This window comes from Taeniopygia guttata, chromosome 9 (assembly GCF_048771995.1).
Source record: "Taeniopygia guttata chromosome 9, bTaeGut7.mat, whole genome shotgun sequence".
NCBI classification, from domain to species: domain Eukaryota; kingdom Metazoa; phylum Chordata; class Aves; order Passeriformes; family Estrildidae; genus Taeniopygia; species Taeniopygia guttata.
The window spans coordinates 1,618,083-1,638,715 of NC_133034.1; the positions used below are offsets into that span (position 1 = coordinate 1,618,083).

Consider the following 20,633-nt stretch of genomic DNA (forward strand, 5'->3'; position numbering starts at 1 on the left):
AGTATCTTAAAAAATCTTGCAAGTAATGCTAGCCAACCTTCTCTTATCTTTCTTGATTCTTTTTGTTTTTAGTGTTTTTTTACTTGGTTCTTCACACTGACATTTAATGTAGCATTATATTTTTCAGTCTAACTATCTAAATTCCATTCTGCATCTGAAATGGCAAAAATAGGTCTGCACATCCTGTATTTGCAAAATGCCTGAGAGTTCATGGAATATACAAGAGTAAGGAGGTTCTAGAAATCTGTCAGGGTTTATTTCTAATCCTTTTGATATTGAATTTTAGAAAAGAAGAGAAGAAGTGTAGGGATGTTACATTTTATGGAAGTGTTGTGCATTGATAGACACTGGTTACTGATGCAATACTTCCAGAAAAGCTCATCCTTCAGTTTCCAGAAGATACCCAGAAATGTTCGCTGGAGCGAGGCAAGGCAGGGCTTTGATGTGTGGTGGTCAGGCCCTGCTGCTGGTTGCCTGGAGAGGTGGTGGAGTGTCCATCCATGGAGCTGTTGGGAGTATCAGCCTGGTCAGCTTGGCAGGACTGAGGTGGCCCTGCCTCCAGCATCCTGAGGTACCTTCCAGCCTCAGCTGTGCTGCTTCTTAGGGATGTGGTTTAGTGGCAGCCTTGAGCTTAAGGGACTTTCCCAACCTCAGTGATTCAATGGTTTTGTCTCTAACTACTGCTTTGTGCCATGCCAAGTTCCAGGGAAGCACATGCAGGTGGTCGTGGCAGTTGTGAAGAGCACTGAAGTTCTCCTGAGTCTTACTGAAGTTCCCAAACTGTATGTTCATGTTGGGCTAGAAGGCTTTTTGGTTTTTTTAAAGCCCTCAGTGTTTGGAAACAGTGCATTATTTTCTGCCTGGTTTGCAAGCATTTCCATTGCTGGTGTCTGTCTTAGGCTGGTGGTGAAGGGGAGCCCTCAAATGTGGTTATTAGAGTTGGTTTGGGAGGCTTGTCCTCTTCCCTGGGCTTTTGGTAGGACAAATTCTCCACTTGCCTTCTTAATTACAGGCATGCCCTCGATACTGCCATTGTTTTAGCCAAAATAGGCAGTTACTTGAGCTGCCTTTCTTCCTCTTTCATCTTGCTTTCTACATTAGTGTGCAGGGACAGACTTTGCTTCCTCTTCCCTTGGTAGCCATCCATCAAAGATAGCTCTTCATATCTCCATGTCTGACAGATGTTCTTGTTCTTCTACAAAAGAGCTGTTTCCTCTGAATTTCAGAAAACAATCGTGTGGTGTAATTCTGCTCCAGCATGGTGAGCTGGTGTGTTCCCATTTCACATCTTCAGGAGCTGGCGTGAATTGAAGTGGTCTTACTGAGCACCTGCTTCTTGCTGTCTCACCAACAGTGCACAGAAAATCCTTTGGGATTTCAATTGAGGAGGAGACAACTGGGACTAGGAACTGGAGTAACAGGAAGAGGGAGGCAGCAGGGAGTGGAAAGTTGTGGAGGAGCTAAAAATGATACAGAGCTTTCTTAAAGGTCATGGAATCCTTGCTTGCATACCTAGCAAGGCTGGAATGGCTTTAGCTTGAGTGGTGCATGGGTCATGCTGATCCTAAGCCTCTCTGGATAAAAAGCACAAAAGAGAAATCTTTTTACACATCCTTTATAATTCTGGCAATTTCCAGAAAGTGGTAATTTTTTCACTTTGTTAATTTTCCGTGAGCTATCAATCATAAATACTTTACATTAAAGTGTATGCATACTTTGTTGGCAGGTTCATCTAATTACTAAAAATCAGTGCACTTACAAGCCATTCAGACTTTTTAGGCATGTGAAGAACCATTATAATTAAACCAGCTATTTATGATGATAATATTCAGCATTTTGCCCCCAAGCTCAGTAAACATATATATTGAAAGGAGTAGTTCTTTTTTTGGTCCAATACAACTATGTTTTAAGATTTAGAAGTGGGTGTTTAGAAGCATTCTTGTTGATTTATATTTTTTTAGTTTTACTTGTGAGATAACTGTGTTTCCACTGCTAATGGCTGCTCCAGCTCATCATGGCAACTTTGGAATTCCTCACAAGTGACAAGTCAGACCTGTTTGGCTTCTGTAAAATGGGCTTCAAGCAGGGAAGGATTTTAGACCTTTAATTGTTTTGTTTTGAGTGTATCTCTTTCTGGGTCTGTCGGCCAGGTTGTTCTTGTGTGCTGAGATAACCTGAAAGTTGAAGTTGGTTCTCTGAGGTTTTGTTTGTTGGAAAGACTTCACCCACAGTAACTGGAATGGGAGCCTGGTATTTGGTAAAACCTGATGTGTGCAGAATCTACGGGAGGGATACGTTTGGTGTCTCTGAGCAGTTCCCTAGGCACAGGCATGAGGCTCCATGTCATGTTTTCCAATCTGATCCCACACAACTGTTTTACAGAATGGAAATTCTGTCAGGTTCTTTTCATCCTATTGCTGTTCTTTAGGGGATTTTCAAATGAGAAGTTAAAAGGCAGTAAAAAGGAAGAGATTTTTACCTTTGATAACTAAATTGTGTATGTCTTGCCTCTGCTTTTTATTGTTTGGGTTTGTTTTTTTTTTAATGCCAGTCTCATAACAGTCCTATTTGCAGAAAGACTATCTATTGTTTTTTTTACCAGATTGCCATTTCCTGATTATTCCTCCCCCCAGTGGAAGTTTGCAGATGTTAAGAATAAAGGAGTGTGCAGTTAGAAAGACAAATGGCATTGTTCTCTAACTGTATTGTTTTACCATTTTCTTTAGGCGACGGAGGAGGTCTCAAAAAACCTTGTTGCCATGAAAGAAATCTTGTATGGCACAAATGAAAAGGAGCCCCAAACAGAAGCTGTGGCACAGCTTGCACAGGAGCTGTACAACAGTGGTCTTCTTAGTACCCTAGTAGCTGACTTGCAGCTCATTGATTTTGAGGTAAGAAAGGAGGTTTGACATTTCGTATGTTCTGTAAGTTAAACACATCTGAATTCCTACCACTTTAATTGGTTAAGATTCAGTCTTCAGTTTTTATCTTGTGCTTATGCCACATCCATTAAAGAGAGACTCTTCCAAGCTGCATAGAAGATGAGCAACTATGAAATATGAAATCTGTGAATGTAAGCATATAAACAGCACAATTTTTAAGCATATATTCTGCAGATAAACCTCTAATCTGGTGGTACAGTTCTGTTAAAATTATGGAATAATTCTGAATTGTTGTGTACACAGAAGGGTTATTATCATAATAGAAATCCTGCAGTGAGCACAAACCTTAATATGACAAGATGTATCTCTATGTTCATCTTGCTACATCAAATTTCTAGGAAGAGTAACAGAATTATTGTAGCATTTATGAAGAAGTTCACATATATAATTTAAAGCTGTTTTATTAATAGTCCAGTATTTTTCTCTTTTAAAAACAAGTGATGCAACCTTTTTGCTTTTCCTCGTCTTTTTTCTGTTTATTAAAAATCAAACCCAAGTTTTTATTGATCAATTCAAAATAGCAGTACTTACTTATATTTAAAGGCTCTCCACAAGCCTCTGTGGCATTTGTCACCATGTCACGTGGAATAACTTAGCACCATGGAGAAAAATCCTATTTAGGTATGAGATGTTGCAGTACAATTGGATTTTTCTCTTTTCCCTGAGGTCTCACAAGAAGAGTGTGGTTGTCTAGGAAGGGAGCCAAATCCATGTATCTCACTCCACAGCCTCAACCATAAAGATCATCCCACTTAAGATTGCTTAAAAATGGGATTGTTCATAAACAAGTTGCTCACAATACAAACACAACAGTTTAAAGTCCTACTGTTGTTTGACATTCCAAAAACAATGGCTTTTTCCCCTGCTCTTTCTTCTCTCCCCTCCACCCCACCCATAACTCCCTCTGATTTGTATTTAAGTGTAATACAGTGGTATTTTTTTCCCTACCCACACAAGTGTTTATACCATACATAAAACATTCTGGCTGTTAAATAAGCACGGAAACCTGGGAAAGCTGAGAGGGAATGCTGAACTGGGATGGCCTTTATTGCTGAAGAAAGGAAATCATGAAATGTTATCTGGATTCTGCTGACCTCTAGATTGGTATCAGCTTGGTGTTTACAGTTATTAGCAGAGGAACCTTCATTATTTGCTGGTAATGAAGAATGATAACGATTTGCACAGGCTTGCTCTCATTAAGGAGAACTGTGCTTTTTATTAAGGGGACATGGAAAGACTGTGAGTTGTTTCCTGCCTGTGGCTCTTCTGCTGCTTTGTTTCAGGAGGATGTGATCTCTCCCTTGGAGGGAGAACGAGTCATTCATTGCTTTCTAGGCTGGGCCACGTCTGCTTTTTATGTCTGGCAGCTGGCAGACTGTCCAGCTATTGTTGTTACCTAGAATTAATGTCAACACACCTGTGCTCCAGATGTGCTCCAGCTTCCCAGCTGTTACAAAGCCAGTCAGATGTTGCCTTTGATATCCCAAATATCGGTGTGGGTTTACTGCATTTGAAGCAATTTTCTCATTACTGATGAAAATACATATTTGATTTTCTGGTGGTTTTTAAACTTGAAGAATGGGTCTGGAATATTTTCTTTCTGCTTTTCTACCACAGCTGCAGGTTATTCAGTGACAAACTAAACGTTTTCCCCTTTCAGTCTCACTTCTGAATAAGGTTTCTATGTAGAGCAAGAATAGACAGCTTATCAATAGACAGGGACTGTTCATTGTGACACTTTAATTCATTGAATCTGAATTGCTATGGTGAAAACAATCCATAGAATAGTAAGAAGTAAAAACTAGAAAAGTAACAAATTTGACGTTTAAATGGAGAAAACTGTAATTGTCCAGCTCTTGTCGTGTGCCCAGGCCTGTTTAAAGTGTTGCCCTTCCCCTGAACTTACTCTCCAGTAAAGCAGTCAACACAGCCATCTCCTTACCAGTCTTAACACTTACCAGTTATCTCCTTGCTGGTTTGCAGTGATGGAGATGGTATCCCTGGTGAAACTGGGTTTCTTGTTCTGTTATTTTGGGATTTTTAAAATGAAGAATAAGGAAAAACCCACCCAAACCAAAAGTGCCTTTTGCCAGGGGAGCTGAATCCTTCTGCTGAGAAGACAATACAAGCACAGTATCCCTCTCACCTCTGGCCGTTGGCACAGGGTTGAGGCCTGTTGGGGTCACTTGGCAAGGCACAAAAAGTGCCAAAACCTGGCTGAGGGGCAGCTCAGGGATGGGCTCAGAAGGAAATGCTGTCCTTGCTGGGGACTGCGAGGCGAACACTGCGGCCAGCACTGCGCTGCTGAATGGGAGTTGGTGATTATATTATGTGGAGTTTGAGTAAAGCAATTCCTGCAAACACTGCCCTACTCATGTCAGAACAAAGAGTTCTGGTGTTGCTTTGGGCTGGCTTTCAATGGAATTGTAATTGAGAAAACAAGCATTTACAAACAATCTCTTATATCCTGAAAACATCACTCCAGCAAAACTGTCCGTGGTAATTCACAAACATGCCATTTGTAAAACTACAGTCCTCCTACATTTTCATAAACATTTCATTTTTTCTCATGGAGTCCTTTTTACACTGATTAGAAAACAGAAAGAATTTTAAATAATTGATGATGTTTTTAAAATTCTTGCTAGTTAAATAAGCCCTGCATTTTGCTCAAAAGCTTCCTGGTGTTAGTCAGGAGATTTACAGTGCAGCTAGAGCTTGTCAAGAAACATTATATTCATCTAGGTTTGATGTAGAACATTCGGGGAACCTGTAGGTGGAGTTGCTTTACAGGCCTTTATTCGCAGGTCCAAGCTTAGTGCAAGCTGACCTGGTCTTTTTGTGGAATAGATTTGATAGCACAAAATCCTGAAGGTGTCTTTGTGCAGTCCAGAATGGACAGTTAATTGCAGAAATCCAGCTTTTAAATGGTGCATGTGAATGACAGTGGAAGGTGTTTATGTTTATAATCACCTTTTTGTTAGATGTCTACCAGTTTGTCCTCTTCAGCTGTGGTCCAACAGAAGTAAAAAAAATGTTCTTTATTCAACAAGAACATTTCCAGTTCCTTTTACACTATCTGGTGCTATTTTTGTGATTTTTTTTGCGTAATTTTTGCTGAATTCCAGCATCCTGGTCTTATTTATACTTCTGTTGTATGTTGAAAAATGTGAGACTTGCATTTTAGGTCAGTGGATGATTTCTGTGTGTATTATTATTCATTTATTTATTCCACTTTCATAAGTTGCAGTTCTAAGTTGGATGTTAACACTGCAGTTGGAAATGCTCTGCACACCCTTAATGCTGGCATTGTGTCCCTAGACAAGGGGCGAGGATAATGGAATGTTGAAGAAAATACACTTCCAGGCAAGAGCACAGTTAAAAACTGTTATGCTGTTAGCAAAATCAAATATCAAATAAGCCCAGGAGATTGATGCTACATAGAAATACCTGATGGAACATCAACTGGCTTTACTTCTGTAATGTAAATTCTCCGTGATCTGCCTGCAACGTTGTGTCATGTTTTGAGTGCTTTGGCATATTTGAAATGGGCATAAAGAAAGAGAATCTATTCAAGATCAGAGTATGGAGGCTGCCTGAACTGCAGAACCCCGCAGTACGGCTGCACGAGGTGATGAGAATGTTTAATTGTTAACTTGCCTGTGGACTTCCCTATTTTGTGTTTAACTGCTGATGTTTTTGACAGGGCAAGAAAGATGTTGCGCAAATTTTCAACAACATTCTCAGAAGACAAATTGGTACAAGAACTCCCACAGTTGAATACATCTGCACTCAACAGAATATCTTATTCATGCTATTAAAAGGGTATGTGCACTGTGAAGCATAAATATGCTTTTACGTGAAGTAAGGGCTTCTTAAATGCACAGAGCAGCAGTGAGTACTGACGTGTTTGTTCTTCCTTTGCAATAAGCTTAATTTTATTTTCTTTTTCCTTGGTTTTGGGATCTGTAATTCCCCTAAGTTAAGGAAAACTTAAGAAATAGAACCCCAACCGTCTACTTTTGCATGAACTGAAAATTGAGAACTGTTAGTACTCTGAAATACTCTTACTGGGCTAGTAAGATGTTTTCCTTTCAGTATGTTATTTGAGCCTTTTTAAACTATTCTCTTGTGAACTTACTCATCAACAGTTGAAGCCTGTTCTTTTTCCTTGTAACCACAGTAATTTCCATTTGCTGGCCTTAGACTTCATAATGGTTTACATTGCTTTATTGACACAAACATACCAACACAAACCTGACCAAAAAAAGAATGATTCGTGGCATATTGTGTCAGACAGCTTTTTCTTCCTCTCTTCCTGTAATATCTGGCGTGCTGGATATTGGAGGGTCCTGCCATACTGAATACATGTAGAGCTGCAGCTCTCAAACATGAAAGCAGAAAATAATTGCTTGCATTTCTATCAACATTAATTAAGAAAGTTCTGAAAATTGCAATTCCACTGTGTTATTTTGGGACAGACAAGCTCATCAAACATTAATAAACAATTTTTAAAAATACAGCTATTTATAAATCTAGCTACAGCTTCTGGGTAAGCTTGCTGTAGTTGAGGAGTACTTATTCCACTTACTGGGATAACTGGGATAACTCAAGGGTGTATGAGAGGGCCACTCATCTCAGTGGGATATGCCTGTTAGCATTACCTGCCTGTAATGTCATTTAAATGTTAGAGGGACAAAAGAAAATACACTAGTAGAGAAAGAAAACTGCTTTTTCAGCATGTTCTCATTGCTAAGTGGTTGAATAGGGGCTGGAACACATTGGTGCTCACTTTTAGTCTGTGTTGTCACACTTCAGAGAGCTTTATCCTCACAGGGGTTATTGAAACTCATATTGATAAGTCAGGATGTCTGAAATGGGCATTTAGCAATTTACATGTTACATCTGGTATCCAACTGAGACAAATTTATGTGAATTTAAACTGTGGCATGAATTACAAAACATTCAGTAGACTTCAAATCTCCATGACAGGTTGAATGGGAGAGTATTGCAGGATTTAATGAAAATGGTTTCAGGGTTTTTTTTTGTAGAGTAATATAGCTAATGCTCAGTATGCAAAATCATACTTTTCTCCTGAAATTTTGGGGAATTTCAATTAGCTTCCACTGGTTTAGGAGGGAGAATTCTGGAGGTGTGAGGCAGGGAGGCATGTGAGAGGCTGTGACTGCTCTGGAAGCTGGAACCCCATGATGTGCAGAGCAGCCGGTGATGCTGAAAAATGGTTTAATTAGAGGAGAAGATCTGAATTTATGTCCGATATTGTTAAGCCCTCATGCTCACATGGAAGGTTTTATGTAAATTCCTGTCATGTTTAAGCAAGCAGCTTTCAAGGCAAATAATTGACTGCTTTTCTAGATGTCTGCAATCCCACCAGTATGGAACAAGAAAACTGATTTTGAGAGCAAAGAAAGTGTTTTTATTTAGTCTTGTTTCCCAGTTTGTGAAAATCCTTTGAATTGGCTATAATTGTAACTTTCAGCTATTTCAGCAGTATTTAGTAGCAATATTTAAAAATGGAGTTTAAAGCAGGAATATATACCTCTAATTTTAATGGGTTTGTTTACTTGATAATACTGAACACTGTAATTAGCAATGTGGTGCTGCAGTGCTAACTTGTGAAAGTTTATAAATTCTTAAAGAATCTTTGTTGGGTTTTGTGAATAGGTACGAATCTCCAGAAATTGCTCTAAATTGTGGGATAATGCTTAGAGAATGCATCCGGCATGAGCCACTAGCTAAAATCATCTTGTGGTCAGAGCAGTTCTACGACTTCTTCAGATACGTGGAAATGTCAACGTTTGACATCGCATCCGATGCATTCGCCACCTTCAAGGTAACTCCTCACCCCTTGGCACGGGGGCTTCTGTGCTTCTGTGCCTCATGAGCACACTGCTGCCTGTCATGTTCTTGGCAAAACAAGCCTTGGCAGAGGGGAAGAAAGTTAGGTGTGATGCAGATGGGTAAGCTGGACACTGTTCTTCCTTATTTCTCAGAATGCAGCCACTCCTGTAAATACATACAGTAACATGTGCTCCCCAAAATCTTGTTCTGGAGAGTAAGCTGTATCATGCATTACCTGAACGCAGGTGTACTCCCAAGCCAGGGGCCTTAAATCTGTGTCTTCAACTCCTGTGCTCCTCCTGAGGATCTCTGATGCTGTTGCTTTGTCTGGGGACATCTTCTGTCACCCAATTTTTGTGTCCCTAAAACAATCAGTTATGGGGACAATAAGCATAATAGTAATCAATATTGAATTAAATATTAAATTAATCTTAACCTCAGTTGTGTGTAGTTGTGTGCAGAGTATAGCCTTGATCCATAACTAGCACTCTTCAGTGGTAATTTCACAGACTGTTTCTCTGTGAATTAAAGTAACTCATCACAGATCTTTCCTAAGTGATGCCAAGATCCTGAGCAGTGTCCAGGTAATTACATTCCTGTCCTAAAATAGTGTGTGTAATGAAATAGCAGAAATCTGGATAAATGTCTTACATGTGTGAGAATGTCTTTGTACTGTTGAAGTATTTCTAGTGACAGTACTGGGTTTGTGCTTTCTTACAGGATTTGCTTACAAGACACAAGTTGTTAAGTGCAGAATTTTTGGAACAGCATTACGATAGGGTGAGCAGACACCTTTTCATATTTAGAGCTCTCTGGTGCTGTGTATCTTATTTGAAGAAAATGGTTTTGTTCCTTGTTTAGCTCTGGTTTTGGGGATTTCCACACAATATTCAATCAACTGAACTTAGGGTTCAGTTTCCCCCACTAAAGCCAAAACAAATAATGTTAGAGAGTTTAATTTATCCTGACATTTTCAGCTACAGGACTTCAATCCTTTTGCCTTTCAACAGATTATTCAGAATAAGTTCCGCAAAGATACTTAAGTGTTTAAATCTTACTCTGATTAAAACTCCCAGACTTCACAAGCAATTAAAAAAAAACCAACCAAACAAACAAACAAACAAAAAAACCAAAAAAAACCAAACCAACATCCTTGGAATCACATTGATTAAAGGTTTGTCTCCAGGCATGTTCACTAAATCACAAATATCTCCTCTGAGTGACTCAGCTTTAAACAGGAGACAAAAATTACTATTCCATTTTTGACTACTTGCTTTAGCCCTGAAATCTCTACTGAATAATGCTTTAGGCACTGTTTGGGAACCAGTTAAGGGGCTCTGAGAAATTAGACCTGCAGAGTTGATACTCAGCTGACCTCTTCATCTACTTGGAAGCAAAGTTCTTCTTGCTGTGAAATCATATCTGAAACTTTAAGAGATTTTGATCAATGTATTTCTAAAAAAAGTCACAGTGAAATTGTATTTAACAGTGTTACAACTATGAAACTTAGACTACTCATGAATAGTAAAACTTGACAATATTAAAAAAACTTAGAGTGTGCAAGGTAAATGTTTATTTTAGTCCTGCCTGACTCTGATGTCCTCACGTTTGGCACACTGAATGGCAACTCCAGTTGGTCACTTGGGCATTTGTAAAAAACCCTGCACAAATTGAAAAATCAGTTTTCTTTGGTGTGTGCAAGACATCAGTCGTACACTGAATGTGGTCCTGTGGGAGCCAGGCCTGGCTTCTCCTCCAGAGGGAGCCCGTGCCATGCTTTCCAGGATATCCCTGGGAACTGGGAATTGGGAGCTGTCACCTCAGACATCCCTGGTCCCAACCCCTGCCGTGGCCGACAGCAGATTGCTGACAGCTCCATCCAGCCTGGGGGAAACTGCAGGGGTGGGGCAGCCACAGCTGCTCTGGGCAGCCTATTTCTGTAAGTAATAACGAGAAAACTCCTTCCACTGCCCTGTAATCTGAACATTAAAGTCTCTTGAAAGGGCAAATACATATTTTTTAAAGGGTATTCAGTGTTTAACTTTGCATACATTTTAAAAGCGCAAGAAGTGACAACGTAGTGACTTACAGGAGCCTACTGAGATTTCAGACTCTGGTTGGTTCTGTTAGGGATTTGCATCTTCTCCATTTTGCTGCAGTTATTTGCAAGAAGATGCCTATGACACTTGAAAACATCCTAACCCTTCTCTTTATTCTGTGTTTAGTTCTTCAGTGAATATGAAAAGTTACTTCATTCAGAAAATTATGTGACAAAGAGACAGTCACTTAAGGTAAGGAAATTTTATTTTCTTCTTAAATGCAAAGAGATTCCCTTTATTTTCAAGGTGATTTAATTTTATTTGAAATGGCTTCTGTAACAGCCTTGAATACTATTTATTTTAATTCTCCATACATTTTAATTCTTGGATCAGCTAATTCTTTTAGTCCAGTTCTTACATATTTTAGTGTCCAGCACAGACCAACGTAATTTCTCTCCCTAAGAAGAAATGGCTCTCAGATTTCTTTTTTTTTTGGTGATTTTTTTCTTTCAACGAGTCTGGTTACATTTAAATAATTTAACAAAGATTCACATGATATGCCTAAAGCAATACTGATCATACATTCAAGTAGGTAAGAAATAGTGAACATAAATGTAATACAGAGCTTGCAGCAAAGGTTATTCTTGTGGGCAAAATCCTTTTAAACCCTTTAGGTAGCAAAAAAACAGTCAATATTTCATTTGATGTACTAACCTGTTTAATGGATTTTTGGGTCTTTTTAAAAGGCATTCTTTCTGTGCTGAATAGCTTCTATATAAGTGAAAAAAATAATGAAGTCATTGGGGAAAAAATGAAAGACTTCTCTTTCCAGTTCATAACAAGGGGGAACAAGTGTGATTTTTCACTTTCTGAGGAAAAGGAAAAACTGTGTTGTTGAAATAAGGGGAAAATGCACCTGCACATTGAAATTTAGGGCACTTAGTTCTGTAGCTACTTTATCTCCTGACCACTGGTGCTGCATTCACAGAGCACCACACCACTTCAGCGGTCTGAAAGCATTTATATACAAGTTGAGTCTTATGTTAGTAATTCTTTTATTTTTCATTCTTTTCTGCCTTCAGCTTCTCGGTGAATTGTTACTGGACAGACACAACTTCACAATTATGACAAAGTACATCAGTAAACCTGAAAATCTCAAACTAATGATGAACCTTCTACGAGACAAGAGTCGTAACATTCAGTTTGAGGCCTTCCATGTGTTCAAGGTATGTTACAAAACCCTACCACGAAACAGAAGGAATCTGGCCAGAAGTTGTTTAATTGAGTAAACTGCTTAGCTGAGCCTAAATGGAGCTTACCTTAATCTCTGCTGAGTGATTAAATAAAGGGAGCACTAATGTTTGCTTGATTAGGATCCATCTTTACAAATAGATATGTTGGTTATCTTTTGAAAACAGTTTAGAAACCACTTAGGGACTTCCATGTGATTGTCAGAGTAACGTCTCTCAAAAACTTTTGGAATTGAATGCATTAAGATAAGAAGGAATGCATAATTCCATACAAAATCATGGAGTTCAAAAGTGGTTTTATCACACTGCATGATCTCTGCAGGACAGCAGTGTTTCAGTCAGGTCACCTGAATTGTAATTTGAACATTATGACAGATGGCTTCTGACTTTGCAGCAGACAGGCAGCTGAGAGTTATAACTTGAGGTCTAAAACTTTGCAGTGAAGTGTGAGATTCCTGTCATATGCTGCATGTGATATGAAACCATGCATTTGCCATAGAATTTAACCATAAAGTGTCTTCAGAGGTTTCTGCAGAGGCTGTTTTGTCTGGTCCCCTCCCACAGACTAATTTACTTTGGTACTGATATTCAGCTTATGCCCTGATCTAAAAAAAAAAAAGTAATTTTATTTAAAAACTTGCATTTACCCCATTATTTTTTGGTGGGATACTGGAATAATTAAAACGTAGTTTTAATTTATCATCATCAATTTATCATCATCCTCATTTATCATCATGATGGTAATTTGTTAGATAATTATTTGTTAGATAATTTCTTTAACTTAACCTTTTGTTTCTCGCTGTTATGCTCAATGTCTTTTATTTTCTTGCAGGTGTTTGTAGCCAATCCTAACAAGACACAGCCTATATTAGACATCCTTCTAAAGAACCAGACCAAACTTATTGAGTTCCTCAGCAAGTTTCAGAATGACAGGACCGAGGATGAACAATTTAATGATGAGAAGACCTATTTAGTTAAACAGATCAGGGATTTGAAGAGACCAGCGCAGCAAGAAGCTTAAACTCCAATAAACCTTTAAAATATTAAACCCAAATTCAGCATTTGCTGTTAGATATTCAGCATCAGGCACTCTTATCGATTCATGAGGAACATTACTGCTAATCTGCTGTTCAGTGAACGGTTTTTGTTTTTCTCTTTTCATTTTTAGTCCAAGTTGAGAAACATAGCTGCTGCTTTCTTGCACAATGTGGACTTTCTTGATATTTGTGTCATTTCAGAATTCAAAGACACTGCTTGTTTTAGGAGTCCTGAAAAGAAAGATTCTAGGTTCGTGAAAGCAAACATATAGATACTAGTTTGGTCTAGGAGAGAAGGTATTCATGTAGTTAAGTAACAGGTTGCATGCTTGCAAATCTGAATAAATCTGTATGTTTGCACTTACCTTGTTTGAGATAATGAGCACAATGTGACCTGTGCATACCTGGCACCATAGTATAAGATTATATGCCTTGATTAAAAAAAAAAAAATGTGCAGTGCTTTATTTGTAATCAAAGGGGAAATGTATCTAAGATGTGAGCTTATTGGGATAAACAGTTGTCTTGCGAATAAACTGATATTGAAACTTAGCAACTTTTAAAAGAGTGAAATCTCAAGGTTCATAAGGAAAATGTATATATGCCTTTCACTGCTTTATAGAATTTTTTTTGACATGATTTGATTTTTCTGAGACTTGACTTGTAAACTTGGAAATATGTTCTAAGGGTTTTTGTTAATTTTACTTTAAAGGTATTTCAGACAGTAGACCTAGCAGTGACATTTTGCATTTCATTTCAACAATGCTTGCTGGTTTCTTTTGTATATAATTCCTAGGCTGCTCATTTCTTTAAAATATGATTTAATTTGTACAGCAGAGGAATGTTATTGTATTAGTCTGTAACTATTACCTAATATTGAGTTTTGCAAAATGAATGCTCATATGTAATTGAATACTTCAGATCACATGGAAATGCTGATTTAACAATCTTATGTACTGCAGCATTTAAAAGGAAACAAAAACCCAAACCCAAACAAATTCTTTGTATTCATGTGTCTAATGGGGTGCCATCAATTAGGGTAGGCTGAAACAGAACTGGAACCCTTTCTACTATGTTCTTACCAGATAATATTGGCCTTATTTAATTACACTAGCATTGTGCTCACCAGCTCTGCAAATGGCAAGGATTATGCTAAATTAATATTGATTCCTCTGACTTCTGGGGAGCCTGCAGTGCGTCATTTCTTACAGTAAATAACTCAGTACAATAGTTGTGTGAATGATTTAATTCCCTCCAACCTCAAGAAGCAATTTCATAGGTGTCCTAGGATAACAAAATGATCTAATTTTTTCTTGATTTTGTTCTTTAATGCTGCAAACTATCAGTATTTATATAAACAGAAAACCCAACTGATTTTGCACCATGTTTTTGTTACTGTGACCATACAAAAGGAATCTACTAAATATAGCTAAATGATGTTATTAAAATTGTATCTATCCATCATATAGTAATGCTGAGATTACAACCAAGCAAAAACTCGTGGATTGGGGTCTGAAAGTTCCAGTTCTGCATGACTGAATGATTGCAAATGCTACAGAAATGTTTCTTGCTTCCTGTCCTCTTCCCATTTGAAATATTTCACAATCAGTGACTTTTGAGCTGATTTGAAAGCCTTCACAAGGGAACTCCCAGAACTCCAGAAAATTGAATGTTTTCACTCAGTTGTTTAAAACTGCTCTTAACATTAAAATTGGTCTTTTAAAGGTTCTTCATGTGCCCCTTGCAAACAGAATCATTTTGCTTACAGGAAAGACAATTTCCCAGAGATGCCAGGCAGACCTGGCATGAGGTGGTATTGTAGCTCAGTACTAACTGTCTGTTATATTTTGGTTTATCATAGCTGAGTGGAGGAAATATTATTTGCCAAGTTACTCACCATAACATATAAGGCTTCCTCTTTAGAAAGATGTAGATGTGCTAAAGATTGCTCTGTGTAAAGAAGTGGAAACATTTGGACTGGGATAGAGGTTTCTCTATATTAGGCCTTGGAATCAATGGCTATGGTGACTTTTTTAATATGTGGAAACATTTGAATGTTGGCTTTCAAAAAGAAGTTGTATTTAAATTAAAGCTCCTTTGATGTGCTGTCCATATTAAAAAACTTGTTCTGGAAGTGGTTTCTTATCTGCTTGAAAGCTTAAGGGTATTACTAAAACATATTTAAATGCAAACATTTTGGTTTTGGGTTTGGTTTGGTTTTTTTGTGGTTTTTTTTTTTGTGTTTTTTTTTTTTTTTAAATAATAAGAGATGTATACAATTGTAATTCTATTTCCGTGGTAGCATTTCATTTCTCCTGAGGAAAATGTTTCGTACCCAAAAAATCTGGCTGGCCCCATAATTTAAATTAAAATAAAATTTTGAAGAAAAATGTGTGTTCTTTATTGTGTTACTGAAGAGGATCAGTTTCTTGTGGATATATATCAGGTCTCCCTTATTGCCTTAGAGTGGCTCAGTTTTCTTGCTTTTAAATACAAAATCATTTTAAGTCATGAAAAACTCTGGTTTGCATAAACATTTTTAAAGAATTAAGATTAAGTGCTGTATTAAAGATGCAATTAATTTTAATTCATTGTTGGTAGCCTCCCTTGCCTTGTTGTATTATTATTATTGCTGACTCTATTTCTTTTTGGCAAGGGCAAAGAGGAGATGCTATTTCCTGCGTCGTGGCAGGACCTGATAGGTTGGTTGATAAATTTTGGCCCTTCACTTCTCTCTGATTTTCAGGAGCTGAGTCTGTAATTGGTCACTGGGGTCTCCTCGCTGCTCTGGAGCTGCTGTCACAGGTAATGTGTTTGCCCCAGCTAGTGCAGTGTTGCAAACATCACTTTTGTGTTTTAAACAACATTCAGGAGCTTTTGGTGCAGGTTCTGCAGATGGTTTTGTTCAGCAACATTACTGAACAAAAAGTTGTCCTTCAGAAACATAATTACTTTGCAGACAGAAATATTTGTTTGAGCCTCTGTAGATAATGTTGCTATTTCTCTTCCTCACAGACAGGACGATCCCAGGCTGCAGGGGGAAGGAGTAATTAGTACAGTAGTCAGACAAATGGCAAATTTTAGTTGAGTGGACAAGTCAGGCACTTGATGAGGTGTTTGAAATGGCCCTGGTGGGAGGAAGCACATGCAATGCAAGGAGGTGTTGCTCTGACTTGTTAAAATTTGCTTTCCCCACAGAGGTGATGAGCAGGAGCTGCCCTCTGAGCTGGCACCTCCAGGACCCTGAGCAGGAGCTGTTCTTGGAGCCATGGGATCACCTTGGGACAAAGCTGCTGTCAGTAAGTCTCCGTCTGTTCATGGTGTGACAGGTCATTCCCTGCAGGTGGCTTCATCAGCTTTCCTTTTGCTTCTTCCCCTCTTCCCCCCTTTGTTTTAGCTGTGTTGAATTATTTCCCTCTTTGTGCTGCTTTTCTTCCCATGGCTGTTCACTGGTGCTGTCTCTCTGGGTGTGGTGCCTTTATTTTCTGTCACCTTTGTGGTTGTTTCTCATGATACATCTGTATTCCTTTCTCCAAAGGTTTTGGCCTTTGTTAGGCAGTCTTAAGTGCTGTTTCTTTTATCTTTCCAGTGCATTCAAGGTGATGGTTAGTATCATAATGAGGAAGACATTACTCTGTTCTTTTACATATTGCCTCTTTAAATCGGTGTCTAGCTTAATCTGAGCACACTGAACTTGTGAAGAGTTGTTTCTGGCATGTATCATCTATATTTACAAGTGTATCAGGGCAGATCCAGTTTAAATCCCACATGATTAGAGGCAGGTCAAAACATCCAAAAAATCACAACCTGGAAAAAAGCTGAAAGGAGGGAGCAGTGGTGTGCATCAATATATTGCATTCTTTGTAGGAAAGTGGCTATTTCATGAGAGAAGAGTGATGGAGAGGGACACTACTTGCAAGAGCATGGAGTGACAGGACAAATGGGAATAGCTTTAAACTGAAAGAGGTCAGGTTTGGATTAGTTAGTAGGAAGAAATATTTTACTGGAAGGGCAGTGAGGCAGTGGTAGAGGTTGCCCAGAGAGGTTGTGGATGCCCCATCCTTGGATGGCGCCCTGAGCAGCCTGGACTAATGGAAGGAGTCCCTGTCCATGGAGCCCTGAGCAACCTGGGCTAATGGAGGGAGCTCCCCACATGGACAGGCACTGGAATGAGGGCTAGAATAAGATGATCTTTGAAGTCCCTTCCAACCCAGACCATTCTATGGTTCTGTGTTCTGCTTCCTGTTTTGAAATATCTGTTGATGCACCTCTGTTTAAAAAATGTCACCACAAAACCTCAAGTTATATAGCCAACTTAGGTTTTTGGTGAGTGTATTGTATTCACAACAAAAAATAAAGGCAAGCTCTTTTTTAGAGGGCTCCTGTTGGAGATTCTGATTTGCACAAGTAAGGATATTTTGTGTCCTTGCTCAGAAATGCCCTGGCCAGAACTGACATCCTCACCTTCCATAGAGGGACCTTTAAGGTTAAAGGTTTTCCATTGCAGGAGAATTTTCTGGCTGTGGTGGGACTGTGTAATTCCAGTATGCAGGATTATGTGCACCAAAGGAGGGGATCCCATGGCTGGAGGTGACAGCAGCTGGGTGACACTGGCCTTAGGAGTTCCTAATGCTGGCAACACTGCAGAATTTGTCAACAAGGCATGTTTAGAATGAAGGAACATAAACAGCATGCAGTAATACAAATATACAATTCAGATATATTTTTGTGGATTTGTTTAGAAAAAAGCAAGATAAATGACTGCAGTTGTCTATTCTCCTTGACTAAAATGAAATCATCAGTGGGTGTTTTTCCATTTCTTCCCTAGCAAATTCCTTGCACTGAGCTGTCATGGGGGATCCCATTAAGAGTTCTTCTTTCTTCCTTTCGTGGCAGCCTTTGGGAATGTGCCTCACATCCCACCAAGGAGAAACTCAGGGCAATAAAAATGTGAGTGTTGCTTAGCAAGGTTCTACAATTCAAAGATGTTGAGCTGAATTTAGTAGGCTTAGTGTTACTCAGAGACTTGAAGGAAGGATTAAGTTTACATTTACTTGAGCATAAAATGAGAATAAAAGCCTTAGAGGTTTCTTAGATCTGTTTTACATTTAAGAGTGTTGTCTATTGCAACATTAATAAATAAGCCTTTGTAACTAATTCAGGGCACCTAAATAAGGCATGCAGTGTTGAACAGTGTTTGAAAAACTGAGATGTGAGCCAGCCAGGCTTCTGGCCTCAGGTCTTCACCAGCATCTCCAGATTGTATGGAATGAAAAGAAAAAGTGTCAGTTTGAGAAATCAGACTGTAATTCAGCTTTCTGAGCATCTAGACAAATTGAGAAATGCAGTCTGGAGAGACTAAAAGGTACAGAGTTTCACCTGGCTATAAAACTTGAGATTGCAACTGCTGAATTTCCTCATCTTCCGTCTCTGGAATTACAGAGTGCTGGGTTGTGCCAGCTAATATCCAAATTACATGGAAACAGCATTTAAGGATTTACAATGATATTCCTTTTCTAAAACATACTTTTCCCTAGAAATTGTGTCTTGAAGTAGGAGAACAGTCCCACAAACCCAGTGTATGGGCAGAGCAGAGTTTTCATGTTTCTTCAGGGGGGAAATCCTTTGGGCTGAAGCTGGTGGTGCTGCACATGCTGCAGGTTTGAGGAGCCCATACAACACAGAGCTGCAGGGGAGGGCTGAGTCTTGGCTGTAAGTCACATCAGAGGGATGTTCTAGAAGGACAAAAAGCACAGATAAAGCAAACATAGCAGGAATAGTTACAGACCTATGGAAAAGTGTAAGATGAATTCACTGGAGCTTGTGAATAGCTTGAAAATATCTATAATGTAATTTAAAAGGTGATTTTTTTTGGCCATCAGAATACAATAGATGTAATATGCTACCCACTATACAGGCAGGCTTGTAATTTTGGCTTCAGTTTATCTAATATAAAAAGCAAGTGCTTGACAAGGACCAAAGTGTAAAAAAGCTATGATGGGCAGATGCTGAAAGTGTTCTTGATGTTATTTGGGAAGAAGGAACCCAGCTCTCACATTTCTAATGCCAGTCTTTCTCTTGTGTTCACCAAGTTTGGCTAAAACCTTCCAGGTGAAAGGGGAGAGACATGGTGAAAAAATTTAGAATATTAAAATACTACACAAGTCATTCCTTACTGCTGCTTTTTAATTTGAAAAGATTGTCCCTTTATGTCTTTGATAACAAGAGTAACCTGAAAACTAACATTGGGAAAATTTAAATTTTGTGCAGAAACTTCTAAGAGAGCGTTAAGTTATGAGTTATTTCTTTTAGCTGAATGTTTCTTCTGAGCATTGCTTTTTCTGTCAGCCTTGACTGGTGTAAATGAAATTTCCCTTGACTGTACATGGCAGGTTGGTAATTATTAATACATGACTGGTTGTTAATTATTGCACATTTGGTGTCATGTTTGTGGGGTGCTCTGGTCTAAGGTTTATATGGAAAAATTCAAGTAGACTAAATTCATGGCTACAGTGAATTACTGTCAATTTTAGACATCACAGTTTCAAAAAGAAAGTCTTATTTTACTACTAAAGGTGTACAAAACCTGGGAGTTGCTAATGATTGCATTGATCACTTCAATACCTGATGGTTTCTCACAAAGAGCAGTAAACTCCAGTCTGGTTTTGCAAAGCCCCTGTCGGGTAGGTAACAGCCCAGTGCCACATGATTGTGTGGCCTGTGGGTTTGGCTCATTCCCACCAGCTGTGGAGGCTGCTGGCTGAGCTGATGGCTCTTGCCTCATGCCACAGATCAGCTTAAAACCTGCAGGAAAAAGAGCCTGGAGCTAGGCAGGGCAGTGAAGCACAGGCTGAGGAAAGATGCAGTTCTGCAGCAGAGCTGCGGTGGCACAGCAGAGCAGCAGCTTTGTCTTGACTCAGGTGTGTGCTCAGCCTCATGAGCTGTTTCTGCTCTGGGAATGTAAGGTGGTTTAAATCTTTTTTAGCTCTTTTGATGCTCCCACTCATTGCTTCTCAACCTTCAAGTCCATAAAGGATATTTTCTGCACTTCTGTTTTCTGTTAGTTAATCTCTCTTACTGAGTCTGATTCTATACTTAGAAAATCCCAATCCTCTTGGCAAATCACGTCTTTCGCTCTTGCACTTCCCTTCTGATTTTTGCCACTTGTCTTTTCAGCTCATTTTTCAAGGGCCTCTTTGTATTTTTGGGGAACTATTCTGTAATTGCATGTAAAAAGTGCAGTCATTTGATGATTTTTATTCTGGGTGTAAAGCGTTTATCATCCAGTATCATTGCTGCAGGTAACATGATTTCCTATAGGAAATTCTATTTGTATATTATCAGAAAATAGAGACTAGAGTGAGAGTAGATCCCAGGTGCTGCACACACAGGGCTCAGCACTGTCTGGCACATGGGATGTGGAGAGGGATGGGAACAGCAGTAGCACAGTTTGACCAGTGACCCTTGCTTTGAGGGGCCACAGATCTGTGTGTGCTTGGTGGCCAGGC

At 39.0% G+C, this 20,633-nt stretch overlaps 1 protein-coding gene across 2 annotated transcripts in view; it reads left to right on the top strand.

Moving 5' to 3' along the window:
* Positions 1-15,515, top strand: part of CAB39 (calcium binding protein 39) — a 41,774-nt gene extending 26,259 nt beyond the window's left edge. For both annotated transcript variants that reach the window (XM_072933206.1, XM_030279870.4), the window contains 7 exons: positions 2,727-2,891; positions 6,646-6,764; positions 8,625-8,793; positions 9,522-9,581; positions 11,027-11,092; positions 11,923-12,066; positions 12,923-15,515. In XM_072933206.1, the coding sequence (XP_072789307.1) occupies positions 2,727-2,891; positions 6,646-6,764; positions 8,625-8,793; positions 9,522-9,581; positions 11,027-11,092; positions 11,923-12,066; positions 12,923-13,111 (912 nt within the window). In that variant the 3' untranslated portion in view covers positions 13,112-15,515. The remainder of the gene's footprint in view (positions 1-2,726; positions 2,892-6,645; positions 6,765-8,624; positions 8,794-9,521; positions 9,582-11,026; positions 11,093-11,922; positions 12,067-12,922) is intronic.
* Positions 15,516-20,633: the final 5,118 nt, after the last annotated feature.